General features: G+C 47.5%; 1 protein-coding gene across 1 annotated transcript in view; it reads right to left on the reverse strand.

The window, feature by feature from the left end:
- The window catches only part of LOC106605459 (atrial natriuretic peptide receptor 1), a 74342-nt gene that overhangs the window by 20244 nt on the left and 35447 nt on the right, over positions 1 to 18651 (reverse strand). The window contains exon 6 of the mRNA XM_014201144.2: positions 10930 to 11024. Within this exon, the coding sequence (XP_014056619.1) occupies positions 10930 to 11024 (95 nt within the window). The remainder of the gene's footprint in view (positions 1 to 10929; positions 11025 to 18651) is intronic.

Consider the following 18651-nt stretch of genomic DNA (forward strand, 5'->3'; position numbering starts at 1 on the left):
GGGCTTTTGGGCATCTAAGGGCTCTGTTTACCTCGGCGCCCGTGCTGGCCCATCCGGATCCCTCTTTGACGTTCATAGTGGAGGTGGACGCGTCCGAGGCTGGGATAGGAGCTGTGCTCTCTCAGCGCTCGGGTACGCCACCGAAGCTCCGCCCCTGTGCCTTCTTCTCAAAGAAGCTCAGCCTGGCGGAGCAAAACTATGACGTGGGGGACCGGGAGCTGTTGGCTGTCGTCAAGGCCTTGAAGGCATGGAGACATTGGCTTGAGGGGGCTAAACACCCTTTTCTCATCTGGACTGACCACCGTAATCTGGAGTACATCCGGTCAGCGAGGAGACTAAACCCTCGCCAGGCAAGGTGGGCAATGTTTTTCACCCGTTTTGTTTTCACCCTTTTGTACAGACCAGGTTCCCAGAACGTTAAGGCAGACGCACTGTCCCGGCAGTATGACACAGAGGAGCGGTCCATGGATCCCACTCCCATACTCCCCGCCTCTTGTTTGGTGGTGCCGGTAGTGTGGGAGCTGGACGCGGACATTGAGCGGGCGTTACGTGCAGAGCCCACTCCCCCTCAGTGTCCAGCTGAGCGTCTGTACGTTCCGTCTGCTGTCTGCGACCGATTGATCTATTGGGCCCACACGTCACCCTCCTCTGGTGATCCTGGGATTGGTGGGACGGTGCTCTGTCTTAGTGGGAAGTACTGGTGGCCCACCTTGGCTAAGGATGTGAGGGTTTAGGTTTCCTCCTGTTCGGTGTGCACCCAGTGTAAGGCTCCTAGGCACCTGCCCAGAGGTAAGTTTCAACCCTTACCCGTTCCACAACGGCCGTGGTCGCACCTGTCGGTGGATTTCATAACCGATCTTCCACCTTCACAGGGAAACACCACGATCCTGGTCGTTGTGGATCGTTTTTCTAAGTCCTGTCGTCTCCTCCCTTTACCCGGTCTCCCTACGGCCCTACAGACTGCGGAGGCCCTGTTTACTCATGTCTTCCGGCTCTATGGGGTGCCTGAGGATATAGTGTCTGATCGGGGTCCCCAGTTCACTTCGAGGGTCTGGAGGGCGTTCATGGAACGTCTGGGGGTCTCGGTCAGCCTTACCTCAGGTTTTCACCCCGAGGTCTTATTGCCAGGGCCAGCCGGGGGAGTGGGCAGCGTTCGTGCCTTGGGCAGAGATGGCCCAGAACCCGCTCCGCCACTCCTCCACTAACCTCTCTCCCTTTCAGTGTGTGTTAGGGGTATCAGCCGGTTCTGGCTCCTTGGCATCAGAGTCAGACCGAAGCTCCTGCGGTGGATGACTGGTTCCGGCGCCCGGAGGAGACATGGGACACCGCCCATGTTCATCTTCAGCGCGTCGTGCTGCGCCAGAAAGTGGGCGCAGACCGTCACCGCAGTGAGGCCCTGGTGTTCGCACCGGGGGACCGAGTCTGGCTCTCGACCCAGAACCTGCCCCTCCGCCTGCCCTGTCGGAAGCTGGGTCCGCAGTTTGTGGGGCCATTTAAAGTCCTGAGGAGAGTGAACGAGGTATGTTATAGATTACAGCTTCCTCCTGATTACCGCATTAACCCCTCGTTCCATGTGTCTCTCCTCAGACCGATGGTGGCTGGTCCGCTCCAGGAAGCTGAGGTGCGGGAGGTTCCTCCGCCCCCTCTGGACATCGAGGGGGCCTCGGCGTACTCCGTTCGATCCATCCTGGATTCGCGACGTCGGGCGAGGGGCCTTCAATACCTCGTGGACTGGGAGGGGTACGGTCCGGAGGAGAGATGCTGGATTCCGGAGGAGGACGTGTTGGACCCTTCTATGCTATGCTGCTGGATTTCCACCGTCTCCGTCCAGATCGCCCTGCGCCTCATCCTCCGGGTCGTCCTCGAGGCCGTTGTCGGCGCGCTGCAGGAGCCGCGAGTCAAGGAGGGGGTACTGTCACGACTTCTGCCAAAGTCGGTTCCTCTCCTTGTTCGGGCGGTGTTCGGCGGTCGAAGTCACCGGTCTTCTAGCCATCGCCGATCCATTTTTCATGTTCCATTTGTTTTGTCTGGTTGTCACACTCACCTGGTTTCATTTCCCTAATTACATGTTGTATATGTTCCCTCTGTTTCCCCCATGTCCTTGTCGGGAATTGTTTATTGTAAGTACGTGTGCTTTATGTGACTGGTGCGATACAGGTTTTGTTGCCCATGTGATTTGTTATTTTTGTATGCCGGTAGTTATGTACATTAAACGGCTCCGGCTATTTACCAAGTTCTGCTCTCCTGCATTTGACTTCCATGCCACCAGTTACGCACCCCTTACATAATTTCTGACCTGACTATGGGGTCAGCAGAAGCAGGTGCCCCTGGTATAGGGGTCGAGGAGCGCATCCAGGAGCAAGCGAACATAATCTACCAGCTCGGCGCCATCATGGATCAAGTTTTCCAGACCCTGGACCGTTGGGAGAGACAGGGAGGTCCACCAGCGCGTTCAACAACGCAACCCGAACCTCCACTACTCACTCCTTCTGCAACTGGTCCAAGTGGGATGCGTCTCGCCCCTTCCCGGGGAGTATGATGGAACTTCGGCACAGTGCCAGGGTTTCCTGTTACAGCTGGACCTATACCTAGGCACCGTTTACCCAGCTCCCTCGGGAAGGGAGAGGTTGTCCGCCCTCATCTTGTGCTTCACAGGGAGAGCTCTGGAGTGGGCCAACGCCGTATGGGGGAAGGAGAAGCGGCGTTGGAGGACTTCACCGAGTTCACCCGCCGTTTCCGCCCAAGGGTAGAGCGGCGGGTGAGCGCCTCCTCCAGCTGAGGCAGGAGACGAGGAGCGCCCAGGAGTTTGCCCTAGAGTTTAGGACCCTGGCTGCCGGCGCGGGATGGAACGACAGGGCCCTGATTGACCACTACCGTTGCAGTCTGCGCGAGGACGTCCGTCGGGAGTTGGCCTGCAGAGACACCACCCTCACGTTAGATCAGCTGGTGGACCTGTCCATCCGGCTGGACAACCTGCTGGCTACCCGCGGACGTTCAGATCGGGGTCTGGTGGTTCCATCCCCTCGCACCCCCTCTCCTGAACCTATGGAGCTGGGAGGGGCGGTGCGTAGGAAGATCGGAGGGGGTTCCAGTTCGTGCACCATCTGTGGCCGCAGAGGACACACTGCTGGTCGGTGGCGGGTTGGTCCCTCTGGGAGTCGAGTCAGCAGGCAGGGCAATCTGGCGTCACCCCAGGTGAGTCTGCACCACTCTCATCCAGAGTCCAACTGTTTGCACCTGTTTGTTTTCCTGATTTTTCCCTGCATTCCCAGCATAAGGCGCTAGTCGATTCAGGCGCAGCTGGGAATTTTATTGACAGAGCGCTCGCTCGTAGTCTTATGATCCCCATTATCCCCGTGGCTAGACCTTTCCCAGTTCACGCTCTGGATAGTCGACCATTGGGGTCCGGGCTAATCAGGGAAGCCACTATCTCCCTGGCCATGGTGACGCAGGGGAGTCACAATGAGAGAATCAGTCTCTTTCTCATTGACTCTCCTGCGTTTCCTGTGGTACTGGGCCTTCCCTGGTTGGCTCATCATAACCCCTCTATTTCATGGCAACAGGGGGCTCTCACGGGGTAGTCGCGAGAGTGCTCGGGGAGGTGTGTAGGGGTTTCCGTTGGTGCTACCACGGTGGAAAGTCCAGACCAGGACTCCACCGTGCGCAACCCTCCAGAATATGCCGATTTGGCTCTCGCCTTCTGTAAGAAGAAGGCGACTCAATTACCACCCCATCGACAGGGGGATTGTCCGATAAATCTCCTGGTAGACGCTGCACTTCCCAGGAGTCACGTGTATCCCCTGTCGCAAGCGGAGACGGTGGCTATGGAGACATATGTCTCCGAATCCCTGCGTCAGGGTTACATTTGGTCATCCACATCACCCGTCTCCTCGTGTTTCTTTTTTGTGAAGAAGAAGGATGGAGGTTTGCGCCGTGCATTGATTATCGAGGTCTCAATCAAATCACAGTGAGGTACAGTTACCCGCTACCTCTTATCGCCACGGTGATTGAGTCAATGCACGGGCGCACTTCTTCACAAAACTGGATCTCATGAGCGCATACCACGTGGTGCGTATCCAGGAGGGAGACGAGTGGAAGACGGCGTTTAGTACCCCCTCAGGGCATTATGAGTACCTCCTTCTGCCGTACGGGTTGATGAATGCTCCATCAGTCTTCCAATCCTTTGTCGACGAGATTTTCAGAGACCTTGCATGGGCAGGGTGTAGTGGTGTATATCGATGGCATTCTGGTATACTCCGCTACATGCGCCGAGCATGTGTCTTTGGTGCGCAAGGTACTTGGACGACTGTTGGAGCATGACCTGTACGTCAAGGCTGAGAAATGCCTGTTCTTTCAGCAAGCCGCCTCCTTCCTAGGGTATCGCATTTCCACGTCAGGGGTGGACATGGAGAGTGACCGCATTTCAGCCATGCGTAATTGGCCGACTCCCACCACGGTAAAGGAGGTGCAGCGATTTTTAGGGTTTGCCAATTACTACCGGAGATTTATCCGGGGTTTTGGTCAGGTGGCTGCTCCCATTACCTCACTGCTGAAGGGGGGTCTTGTACATCTGCAGTGGTCAGTTGAGGCGGACAGGGCTTTTGGGCATCTAAGGGCTCTGTTTACCTCGGCGCCCGTGCTGGCCCATCCGGATCCCTCTTTGACGTTCATAGTGGAGGTGGACGCGTCCGAGGCTGGGATAGGAGCTGTGCTCTCTCAGCGCTCGGGTACGCCACCGAAGCTCCGCCCCTGTGCCTTCTTCTCAAAGAAGCTCAGCCTGGCGGAGCAAAACTATGACGTGGGGGACCGGGAGCTGTTGGCTGTCGTCAAGGCCTTGAAGGCATGGAGACATTGGCTTGAGGGGGGCTAAACACCCTTTTCTCATCTGGACTGACCACCGTAATCTGAGTACATCCGGTCAGCGAGGAGACTAAACCCTCGCCAGGCAAGGTGGGCAATGTTTTTCACCCGTTTTGTTTTCACCCTTTTGTACAGACCAGGTTCCCAGAACGTTAAGGCAGACGCACTGTCCCGCAGTATGACACAGAGGAGCGGTCCATGGATCCCACTCCCATACTCCCCGCCTCTTGTTTGGTGGTGCCGGTAGTGTGGGAGCTGGACGCGGACATTGAGCGGGCGTTACGTGCAGAGCCCACTCCCCCTCAGTGTCCAGCTGAGCGTCTGTACGTTCCGTCTGCTGTCTGCGACCGATTGATCTATTGGGCCCACACGTCACCCTCCTCTGGTGATCCTGGGATTGGTGGGACGGTGCTCTGTCTTAGTGGGAAGTACTGGTGGCCCACCTTGGCTAAGGATGTGAGGGTTTAGGTTTCCTCCTGTTCGGTGTGCACCCAGTGTAAGGCTCCTAGGCACCTGCCCAGAGGTAAGTTTCAACCCTTACCCGTTCCACAACGGCCGTGGTCGCACCTGTCGGTGGATTTCATAACCGATCTTCCACCTTCACAGGGAAACACCACGATCCTGGTCGTTGTGGATCGTTTTTCTAAGTCCTGTCGTCTCCTCCCTTTACCCGGTCTCCCTACGGCCCTACAGACTGCGGAGGCCCTGTTTACTCATGTCTTCCGGCTCTATGGGGTGCCTGAGGATATAGTGTCTGATCGGGGTCCCCAGTTCACTTCGAGGGTCTGGAGGGCGTTCATGGAACGTCTGGGGGGTCTCGGTCAGCCTTACCTCAGGTTTTCACCCCGAGGTCTTATTGCCAGGGCCAGCCGGGGGAGTGGGCAGCGTTCGTGCCTTGGGCAGAGATGGCCCAGAACCCGCTCCGCCACTCCTCCACTAACCTCTCTCCCTTTCAGTGTGTGTTAGGGGTATCAGCCGGTTCTGGCTCCTTGGCATCAGAGTCAGACCGAAGCTCCTGCGGTGGATGACTGGTTCCGGCGCCCGGAGGAGACATGGGACACCGCCCATGTTCATCTTCAGCGCGTCGTGCTGCGCCAGAAAGTGGGCGCAGACCGTCACCGCAGTGAGGCCCTGGTGTTCGCACCGGGGGACCGAGTCTGGCTCTCGACCCAGAACCTGCCCCTCCGCCTGCCCTGTCGGAAGCTGGGTCCGCAGTTTGTGGGGCCATTTAAAGTCCTGAGGAGAGTGAACGAGGTATGTTATAGATTACAGCTTCCTCCTGATTACCGCATTAACCCCTCGTTCCATGTGTCTCTCCTCAGACCGATGGTGGCTGGTCCGCTCCAGGAAGCTGAGGTGCGGGAGGTTCCTCCGCCCCCTCTGGACATCGAGGGGGCCTCGGCGTACTCCGTTCGATCCATCCTGGATTCGCGACGTCGGGCGAGGGGCCTTCAATACCTCGTGGACTGGGAGGGGTACGGTCCGGAGGAGAGATGCTGGATTCCGGAGGAGGACGTGTTGGACCCTTCTATGCTATGCTGCTGGATTTCCACCGTCTCCGTCCAGATCGCCCTGCGCCTCGTCCTCCGGGTCGTCCTCGAGGCCGTTGTCGGCGCGCTGCAGGAGCCGCGAGTCAAGGAGGGGGTACTGTCACGACTTCTGCCAAAGTCGGTTCCTCTCCTTGTTCGGGCGGTGTTCGGCGGTCGAAGTCACCGGTCTTCTAGCCATCGCCGATCCATTTTTCATGTTCCATTTGTTTTGTCTGGTTGTCACACTCCCCTGGTTTCATTTCCCTAATTACATGTTGTATATGTTCCCTCTGTTTCCCCCATGTCCTTGTCGGGAATTGTTTATTGTAAGTACGTGTGCTTTATGTGACTGGTGCGATACAGGTTTTGTTGCCCATGTGATTTGTTATTTTTGTATGCCGGTAGTTATGTACATTAAACGGCTCCGGCTATTTACCAAGTTCTGCTCTCCTGCATTTGACTTCCATGCCACCAGTTACGCACCCCTTACAAGAGGTTTACATACACTCAATTAGTATTTGATAGCATTGCCTTTAAATTGTTTAACTTGGGTCAAACATTTCAGGTAGCCTTCCACAAGCTTCCCACAATAAGTTGGGTGAATTTTGGCCCATTCGTCATGACAGAGCTGGTGCAACTGAGTCAGGTTTGTAGGCCTCCTAGCTCGCACACACTTTTTCAGTTCTACCCACACATTTTCTATGGGACTGAGGTCAGTGCTTTGTGATGGCCACCCCAATACCTTGACTTTGTTGTCCTTTAGCCATTTTGCCACTACTTTGGAAGTATGCTTGGGGTCATTGTCCATTTGGAAGACCCATTTGCGACCAAGCTTTAACTTCCTGACTTATGTAATGAGATGTTGCTTCAATATATCCACATCATTTTCCTGCCTCATGATGCCATCTATTTTGTGAAGTGCACCAGACCCTCCTGCAGCAAAGCACCCCCACAACATGATGCTGCCACCCCCGTGCTTCACGGTTGGGATGGTGTTCTTCGGCTTGCAAGCCTCCCCCCTTTTCCTCCAAACATAACGATGGTCATTATGGTCAAACAGTTCTAATTTTATTTCATCAGACCAGAGGACATTTCTCCTAAAAGTACAATCTTTGTCCCCATGTGCAGTTGCAAATCGTAGTCTGGCTTTTTTATGGCAGTTTTGGAGCAGTGGCTTCTTCCTTGCTGAGTGGCCTTTCAGGTTATGTTGATATAGGACTCGTTTTACTGTGGATATAGATACATTTCTACCTGTTTCCTCCAGCATCTCCACAAGGTCCTTTGCTGTTGTTCTGGGATTGATTTGCACTTTTCGCACCAAAGTACGTTCATCTCTAGGAGACAGAACGCGTCTCCTTCTTGAGCGGTATGACTGCTGCATGGTCCCATGGTGTTTATACTTGCGTACTATTGTTTGTACAGATGAACGTGGTACCTTCAGGCATTTGGAAATTGCTCCCAAGGATGAACCAGACTTGTGGAGGTCTACAATTCTTTTTCTGAGGTCTTGGTTGATTTCTCTTGATTTTCCCATGATGTCAAGCAAAGAGGCACTGAGTTTGAAGGTAGGCCTTGAAATACATCCACAGGTACACCTCCAATTGACTATCAGAAGCTTCTAAAGCCATGACATAATTTTCTGGAATTTTCCAAGCTGTTTAACCTCTCTGGGATATGTGGGACACTAGCGCTAGCGTCCCACCTCGACAACATCCAGTGAAATTACAGGGCGCCAAATTCAAAATAACAGAAATCGAATAATTCAAATTCCTCAAACATACAAGTATTATACACCGTTTTAAAGATACACTTCTTGTTAATCCAGCCACAGTGTCTGATTTCAAAAAGGCTTTACGGTGAAAGCACACCACACGATTATGTTAGGTCAGCGCCTAGTCACAAAAAAACATACAGTGGCTTCTTCCTTGCTGAGTGGCCTTTCAGGTTATGTTGATATAGGACTCGTTTTACTGTGGATATAGATACATTTGTACCTGTTTCCTCCAGCATCTCCACAAGGTCCTTTGCTGTTGTTCTGGGATTGATTTGCACTTTTCGCACCAAAGTACGTTCATCTCTAGGAGACAGAACGCGTCTCCTTCTTGAGCTGTATGACTGCTGCATGGTCCCATGGTGTTTATACTTGCGTAATATTGTTTGTACAGATGAACGTGGTACCTTCAGGCATTTGGAAATTGCTCCCAAGGATGAACCAGACTTGTGGAGGTCTACAATTCTTTTTCTGAGGTCTTGGTTGATTTCTCTTGATTTTCCCATGATATCAAGCAAAGAGGCACTGAGTTTGAAGGTAGGCCTTGAAATACATCCACAGGTACACCTCCAATTGACTATCAGAAGCTTCTAAAGCCATGACATAATTTTCTGGAATTTTCCAAGCTGTTTAACCTCTCTGGGATATGTGGGACACTAGCGCTAGCGTCCCACCTCGACAACATCCAGTGAAATTGCAGGGCGCCAAATTCAAAATAACAGAAATCGAATAATTCAAATTCCTCAAACATACAAGTATTATACACCGTTTTAAAGATACACTTCTTGTTAATCCAGCCACAGTGTCTGATTTCAAAAAGGCTTTATGGTGAAAGTACACCACACGATTATGTTAGGTCAGCGCCTAGTCACAAAAAAACATACAGCCATTTTCCAGCCAAAGAGAGGAGTCACAAAAAGCAGAAATAGAGATAAAATTAATCACTAACCTTTGAGGTGGCACTCATAGGACTTCATATTACACAATACATCTATGTTTTGTTTGATAAAGTTCATATTTATATCCAAAAATCTCAGTTTACATTGGCGCGTTATGTTCAGTAATGTTTTGCTTACAAAACAACCGGTGATTTTGCAGAGAGCCACATCAATTTACAGAAATACTCATCATAAACTTTGATGAAAGATACAAGTGTTATGCATAGGATTATAGATAAATGTCTCCTTAATGCAACCGCTGTGTCAGATTTCAAAAAAGCTTCACGGCGAAAGCACACCTTGCGATAATCTGAGTACAGCGCTCAGCCACCAAAACAAGCCATACAGATACCCGCCATGTTGTGGAGTCAACAAAAGTCAGAAATAGTGTTATAAATATTCACTTACCTTTGATGATCTTCATCGGAATGCACTCCCAGGAATCCCAGTTCCACAATAAATGTTTGTTTTGTTCGATAAAGTTCATCTTTATGTCCAAATACCTCCTTTTTGTTCGCGCGTTCAGTTCACTATTCCAAATGCGCAAGGCGCAGACACTAAGTCCAGACGAAAAGCCAAAAAAGTTCCATTACAGTTTGTAGAAACATGTCAAACTATGTATAGAATCAATCTTTAGGATGTTTTTATCATAAATCTTCAACAATATTCCAACCGGACAATTCCTTTGTCTTTAGAAATGAAAGGGAACGCAGCCCACGCTCAGGGCCGTGCGCATGATTTAGCTCATGGCATTCTGCCAGACCCCTTATTCAAACAGCTCTTATTCTCTCCCCCTTCACAGTAGAAACATGAAACAACATTCTAAAGACTGTTGACATCTAGTGGAAGCCTTAGGAAGTGCAATCTGTCCCCACAGACACTGTATATTGGATAGGCAATCACTTGAAAAACTACAAACCTCAGATTTCCCACTTCCTGGTTGGATTTTTTCTCAGGTTTTTGCCTGCCATATGAGTTCTGTTATACTCATAGACATCATTCAAACAGTTTTAGAAACTTCAGAGTGTTTTTTATCCAAATCCACAGTCAACTTAGTGCATGTAAACTTCTGATCCACTGGAATTGTGATACAGTGAATTATAAGTGAAATAATCTGTCTGTAAACAATTGTTGGAAAAATTACTTGTGTCATGCACAAAGTAGATGTCCTAACCGACATGCCAAAACTAGTTTGTTAACAAGAAATTTGTGGAGTGGTTGAAAAACTAGTTTTAATGACACCAACCTAAGTGTATGTAAACTTCCAACTTCAACTGTACATGTACATACTCTAGATCTCGCTGGATCAGTTGGTCATTAACCTCAGTGGCTTGCCACCAATTAATATTTATCATTCTGTCATTACATAAGACAAACACATTGGCACTGGGTGGATGAAATTACATATTAAATGATCATATGTAAACTGAAATAGGGTTTGTTAATACTGTATGCAATGGTATATTGTAGTGGTAATGGAGACATGGAGGTCTTTCTACGAACTGTAGAGACCTGAGCAGATGGTATTTTGTAGTGGTAATGGAGACATGGAGGTCTTTCTATGAACTGTTGAGCTCTTTTCTTCCAGATGTTAATGCCTCTGGAGTACATCTAGTTTACTGTCCCATCTTCAAAACACACAGAGACTGTGTACACAGGCAGGCAGCTTCATGAGCACTGGCAGAATGAAAGAGATGAGGAACCTTAGTGCACGAGAGATGAGGAGCCTTAGTGTGTGAGAGAGAGAGAGAGAGAGAGAGAGAGAGAGAGAGAGAGAGAGAGAGAGAGAGAGAGAGAGAGAGAGAGAGAGATGTGTGTGTGTGTTCAGTACCTGGAAAACACTGGTGTTGGTGTCAGTCATGTCCCAGAGAGCAAAGTCTGTCTCTCTGTCCCCATTCTCATCTATCTGCACCAGGCCTGTTACACCTGTTGAGAGGACCAGAAGGAGAGAGGAGCCAAAGGGAGGTAGAGGAGTCAGACAATATTTAAAGGGACTAAATTAATGTTATCTTACACTAATATCCAGTTCAGGGATGAAAATAATCATCAAAGCACTCAGCAGGTAACAGTTATTACTACAAATTATTACTGTCGTTACGAAACGAGAGCAGATTTACATTTGAGGTTGTCCCTATTAGCTGACACCGTAAAAAGATCTCAACCATTGTGCAAGTTAGAACACCCATAACAACATCTCAAATGTAAAAAATAAACAGCCATAACTATCAAAACAAACATTGATCATGACAACAATTTCACTTCAAATGATGGTGTTGGAGATACACAGATGCAAACACAAACAGTATAAGTTGGTACACCCTAGGTCCACCCAAAAGTATTCATCCATAATCACAGTATTATAGCTGGGCTATCTTGCTAATAAATCTAGTAGATGGCCATCTTGTATAACATTACTTTCATTTCCGGCTAAGACAACAGCCCAGGGTTGGTTTGGAGGTGCAGATAATAGCCTGAGAGCCATTCCATATTGAGTGTGAATGGAAAGAGGTGTCTATAGGGAGAAATTACATGACAGACGATGCCATTACCGGCATGGAAATGTCCAATCCAAATGGGGTTATCCTAGTAATAAAGAAATATACAGGCGTCATCCCTCTAATCAGAGGAGAGAGGGCCTGAGAGATGTGCTATGATATGGGACGGATTATCGGCTAGAGGGACATGCAGAAGATAGGGGAGCATGCACGTGTGCACAAACGCACATACTCAAGAACACACACTTTCCCACAGACGCTATTGCCCTACTCACACACACACAGGCGGGCAGTGTTTAGAGAATGATTAACCTTGTGGTTGGTCTGGGAAAATGACATTTGGCCAGCGTCTGCATGGGGGGCTGCATGGTGTTTGGTTGTCAAAGGGTAAGGTGTGGAAGTAAGGGGATGATTTAGTACCTATTTAATAGAACATTATACACTTAACATTGACCAATGAGTCATGTGGGTGATGTCATCACGACTTCCAGGAATTGGGAGTAGCACTTCTTTGGGGGATGGTCCCTGGCTGGTCTGTCTGTGTTAAGAAAACTAGGTATGGGAAGTATATAAAATAATGGAGACACATTTACAGTCAAAAATGTAGCCTTTAAATCAAATCAAATTGTATTTGTCACATGGGCCGAATACAACAGGTGTAGCTCTTACAGTGAAATGCTTACTTACAAGCCCTTATCCAACGATGCAGTTTTAAGAAAATACTTAAAAAATAAAAATTAACAAAAAAAAGATAAGAAAAACAAATAATTAAAGAGCAGCAGTGAATAACAATAGCGGGGCTATATACAGGGGGTACCGGTACAGAGTCAATGTGCGGGGGCACTGGTGTCGAGGTAATTGAGATAATTATGTACATGCAGGTAGGGTTGTTAAAGTGGCTATGCAAAAAGTCTGGGTAGCCATTTGATTAGCTGTTCAGGAGTCTTATGGCTTAGGGGTAAAAGCTGTTTAGAAGCCTTTGTCTTGATCATGTTGAGGGAGAGGTTGTTGTCCTTGCACCACATGTTCAGGTTTCTGACCTCCTCCCTATAGGCTGTCTCATCGTTGTCAGTGATCAGGCCTACCACTGTTGTGTCATCAGCAAACTTAATGATGGTGTTGGAGTGCCTGGCCATGCAGTCATGAGTGAACAGGGAGTACAGGAGGGGACTGAGCACGCATCCCTGAGGGGCCCCCGTGTCGAAGATCAGCATGGCGGATGTGTTGTTACCTACCCTTACCACCTGGGGGCGGCCCGTCAGGAACTCTAGGATCCAGTTGCAGAGGGAGCTGTTTCGTCCCAGGGTCCTTTAACAATCCCTCTGTCCGTCCATGTATCCACCATCCACCCATCCATTTTTCTTAGCCTCACAAACCTCTTACTGCTGTCTTACTCTTTATTAATAACTCGTTAATAATTCTTAGACCTTGAATGGAAATGGTGGGAGGAGGGCTGAATTTAGTGGGCTGCAGTGATGGAGGCTCAGTCCACCAGAGCTGTATTAGTCTGGTAGTGCTGACAGACTTTAATTGTGCTGCAAAGAACAGAGCCGGGGGGGGGCATTTGCACAATGTGCTAGCAATCAGAGCAGGCGTTCAGAGCGTGTGGAGAAAGGTGGCACATTGTGAGCTACGGTACAGCGCAGTAGCTTGACAGCAAGTGTGTTAGTTGGTAAATTATAACTACCTGTATGCTTTCTTAAAAAGTTCAAATGGACTGCAGTGATGTAAAGTCATGAGTGATGCGTATTGGAAGTACAGTATATCAGAAAAAAGGCTGTATTGCCAACACATGCGGTTTTCAATAATGAAGAAGCAAGTTCTATACATCTTCCACTGTCATCCTAAAGTGTCTGAATCTCTCTCACCCATCCAGGCCCATTAGTTAATGGAACAGAAGCCAGAGAGAAAAGCAGCTGTAACCTGATCCTTTCATCTTGACATCCTCCCTCTCTCTATGTATAAGGTCTATACTGGCTGCCTCCCTTTATGTACTGTATATATCTTGGTACATTATGTAAATTCATATATCATCAACAACAGTAAAACATCCTGTATATCTCATCTTATTCCCCTCACTGTTCAAATCCTTGTAATTACCTAAACTAAAACGGGAATCAGTTTCCCCTATGCGCCTTTCCAAGTATGTTTGATTTGCACAGCAGTGTGTCCCTGATGGAGGAAGTTAACATCTGATTGAAAAAACATTGCATGACCCATTCCGTACTGACGGCTAACCTGGGGGAGATGTCACCAGGCACATGCTCCAGGGCTGCCTATTTCTAAATCAGGTGTCAACTCCCTCCATCCAAGACTGCACAATGCACATTGTTTTAGTCTGGTCCTCTTTTTGTTGGGGTATAACAAGAAGATCTCGCAGTCAAACAAAAGATTCCAGAAACATATTGACAAGGTAGAAAAAACGGTCAAGTGTCTGAAAGAAAATGTCTATGAAAAAGCCAGAGGTGAGTCCATATTAGTGGCATGTTGTGGTTTTTAGGCTTCTGGTCGATAAATGCACAAGGCAACTGTCAAGGCATTTGAAAAGGGCACACAGAGGGAGGACTAGCAACACAATGCAGGTGGTCGCAGCGCGTTCCTACACATTAATGAAACCTACAATCAAACACTTCTCTAATTCAGGGCATAACTGGAAAGTACTTTGACTTTAAATCTGGAGAAAGCACAGAGCACTCTTATGAATAACAACAACCGTTAACAAAGTGCACAGCGGAAGTGTCACTGCACCATTTGATTTTCCACCAAGTCACAGTGTAGTTTATGGATATGTATGGTGCCAACCAGGTGATTACAATCCTTAGCTGCTGTGAAGCCATGAGAGCAGCTGCTGATAGAGCTCCATTAGAGCCACATAAACAGCCTTTGTTCTTATCTACAGAGTGAACACATGGGAATAGGTGATATTTTGAGTATTTATTATCACTGCTGCTAAACGTGGGAGCACTCCTGTCACATACAGTATATGCAAATATTGACCTTATTGTACACTCGCTGTAGTGTGATATGATATTGCAGCTCTACATCAGCTAGACAAGGAGGTTAACTTGCAGACTGTTTTTTGTTCACTCTACTTAGTTGTCTGATGTCTGAAAACACTGGCTTGGAATTTTGGCCTTGCATTGGAGAAGAATGTGATTACTTTTGTCGAAAAATTCATCGGTTAATTATAATTATTATTTGGAATGCTTTTAACGCCTCCCCACAAGCACCTCTCCTTGAAATAATTGCATTAACTGTGAGAAATAACTATGGCATTCTTCTACCCAGGCAGACGTGAAATAGATTTCCAGTCTGCAAACCACCTGCAACTTATGTCCCTGGATCAAAGTGTGTTCTGCATACATACAGTTTAAGTCGGAAGTTTACATACAATTAGGTTGGAGTCATTAAAACTCCTTTTTCAACCACTCCACAAATGTCTTGTTAACAAACTATAGTTTTGGCAAGTCGGTTAGGACATCTACTTTATGCATGACACAAGTAATTTTTCCAACAATTGTTTACAAACAGATTATTTCACTTATAATTCACTGTATCACAATTCCAGTCAGAAGTTTACATACACTAAGTTGACTGTGCCTTTAAACAGCTTGGAAAATTCCAGAAAATTATGTCATGGCTTTAGAAGCGTCTGATAGGTTAATTGACATCATTTGAGTCAATTGGAGGTGTTCCTGTGGATGTATTTCAAAGCCTACATTCAAATTCAGTGCCTCTTTGCTTGACATCATGTGAAAATCAAAAGAAATCAGCCAATTCCTCAGAAAGAAAATTGTAGACCTCCACAAGTCTGGTTCATCCTTGGGAGCAATTTCCAAACGCCTGAAGGTACCACGTTCATCTGTACAGACAATAGGCCGCAAGTATAAACACCATGGGACCATGCAGCCGTCATACAGCTCAGGAAGGAGACGCGTTTTGTCTCCTAGAGATGAATGTAATTTGGTGCGAAAAGTGCAAATCAATCCCAGAACAACAGCAAAGAACCTTGTGAAGAGGCTGGAGGAAACAGGTACAAATGTATCTATATCCACAGTAAAACGAGTCCTATATCGACATAACCTGAAAGGCCGCTCAGCAAGGAAGAAGCCGCTGCTCCAAAACCGCCATAAAAAAGCCAGACTACGATTTGCAACTGCACATGGGGACAAAGATTGTACTTTTTGGAGAAATGTCCTCTGATCTGATGAAACAAAATTAGAACTGTTTGACCATAATGACCATCGTTATGTTTGGAGGAAAAGGGGGACGCTTGCAAGCCGAAGAACACCATCCCAACCGTGAAGCACGGGGGTGGCAGCATCATGTTGTGGGGGTGCTTTGCTGCCGGAGGGTCTGGTGCACTTCACAAAATAGATGGCATCATGAAGGAGGAAAATTATGTGGATATATTGAAGCAACATCTCATTACATAAGTCAGGAAGTTAAAGCTTGATTGCAAATGGGTCTTCCAAAGTAGTGGCAAAATGGCTTAAGGACAGCAAAGTCAAGGTATTGGAGTGGCCATCACAAAGCACTGACCTCAATACTATAGAAAAGTTGTGGGCAGAACTGAAAACGCGTGTGCGAGCAAGGAGGCCTACAAACCTGACTCAGTTACACCAGCTCTGTCAGGACAAATGGGCCAAAATTCAACCAACTTATTGTGGGAAGCTTGTGGAAGGCTACCTGAAACGTTTGACCCAAGTTAAACAATTTAAAGGCAATGCTAACAAATACTAATTGAGTGTATGTAAACTTCTGACACACTGGGAATGTGATAAAATAAATAAAAGCTGAAATAAATAATTCTCTCTACTATTATTCGGACATTTCACATTCTTAAAATGAAGTGGTGATTCTAACTGACCTAAGACAGGGATTTTTTAATAGGATTAAATGTCAGGAATTGTGAAAAACTGAGTTTAAATGTATTTGCCTATGGTGTATGTAAACTTCCGACTTCAACTGTAACAACCCCTGCCTAACTAACTAAGGATGGCACACACCTGTTGTCATGTCCAAAAATGTACAGCAATCTGTGTTTACTTTGATTACCTTGAACCTTATCACATCAGTCAACAACAGTCAATAAATAAACATAGTTGTTTCATGAAATATATAGGTAACTAAGGATGGAAAAATGTACTATTCTAGGACTTACTTATGAATAATGTATAGTATTCATTATTCATCTGGACTCATCATGGGATTTTTCCTTAGCCTCTGATGGAGAGATAGGGAGTATGGGAGGGAGAGAAAGAAAGAGAGCGAGAGAGAAAGAAATAGAGAGCAAGACCTCTAGTTATGAATGAATGACATCTCAGTTCACTGGTCACGATAACAACACCCACCCGTAGCACATGTTCCATCAGGTATATCTCACTGATCATCCCCAAAGCCAACACCTCATTTGGCCGCCTTTCCTTCCAGTTCTCTGCTGCCAGTGACTGGAACGAATTGCAAAAATCGCTGAAGTTGGAGACTTATTTCCCTCACCAACTTTAAACATCAGCTACCTGAGCTGCTAACCGATCGCTGCAGCTGTACATAGTCCATCTGTAAACTGCCCACCCAATCTATCTACCTCATCCCCATACTGTTTTTATTTTATTTACTTTTCTGCTCTTTTGCACACCAGTATTTCTACTTGCATATCATCATATGCTCATTTATCACTCCAGTGTTAATCTGCTAAATTGTAATTATTCGCTCCTATGGCCTATTTATTGCCTACCTCCTCATGCCTTTTGCACACACTGTATATAGACTTTCTTTTTTTTCCTACTGTGTCATTGACTTGTCTATTGTGTTATTGGCTTGTTTATTGTTTACTCCATGTGTAACTCTGTGTTGTTGTCTGTGTCACACTGCTTTGCTTTATCTTGGCCAGGTCGCAGTTGTAAATGAGAACTTGTTCTCAAATAGCCTACCTGGTTAAATAAAGGTGAAATAAAAATAAAATAAAAATGAAAGGGTCTCTATCGCTAAATGCTATTAGACTAAGATCAGTAGGGTCTCTGTCAATCCTTTTTACAGGCACTCCGTTGCCCACTAATAGCCTTGACAAGGTTCTCCAGATACCAAAGACTTCTGGGACAATGGGGCCTACCATGTACCATGTAGCTGTAGAGTTTCAGTACACATGATGAACAAAAGGGCACAAGCACAACAGTGCTTCATTCTTTCTCTCTGTTCCTATCCCCCTCTGCCCACTTGTCTGCCTGTCTCCTTTCTACAGTGCACTCTACACTCCAGCCCTGTGCTCCACTGTGGCTCGGATGACAAGGCTTCAGATTCACACAGCTCATTATCAGCTCGACCCAGGCCAGACCTACCGTTAGAAATACCAGCTGCCTAAGTGACCAGGGCCACTGCACAGAAGACAGAGGCAGAGAAAAAGGACAATGAGTGATGGATGGTGGGGAGAGAAAGGGAAAAGAGAAGGAGGTGGAGACAGATGGACAGAGAGAGATAGAGGGATGAGCGGAGGGTGGAGGCTGGCGTCAGAGGGAGATTGAGGGAGATGGCTCCTGCTGACACAGCCACGGGAGCTCTGGTTTCGCCTGATCAGATTACTCTCCTATTTTGGGGATTTCCTCTTTTTTCCAGGAGGACTTTTTGTTACATGACAGCCAAAAGAGAAATGAGATCTTTCCATGGCAAAGGACAGAGAGTTTAGAGGAGACAGAGAGGTCATGTAGGAGAGGAGAAGAGGGTAAAATAAGAGTTAAGGAGGATAAGACACGTTGAGACAGGAAAAATATGACAGAGCAGTGAAGTGAGGAGGAACACCTTGATAAGACAGAGAAAATATGGACAGATTGGTGAAGTGAGGAGGAAGGAAAAAGAGGAAGGCAGATCCTGTGAGATGGAATTAGAGAACTGTTCACAGAGGAGAGGATTGAGAGCAGAGGAGAGGAGCGCTAGACCAGGAAATAATGAGATGAGAAGGTGTGAAGGAATAACGATGAGTAAGGACAATGACTGATAGAAAAGATAGGGAGACTGGCATTAACAAGCTGGCGTACACAGCAGGACATCCACCTCTGACACTG

Source organism: Salmo salar, chromosome ssa05 (assembly GCF_905237065.1).
Source record: "Salmo salar chromosome ssa05, Ssal_v3.1, whole genome shotgun sequence".
Lineage (NCBI taxonomy): Eukaryota > Metazoa > Chordata > Actinopteri > Salmoniformes > Salmonidae > Salmo > Salmo salar.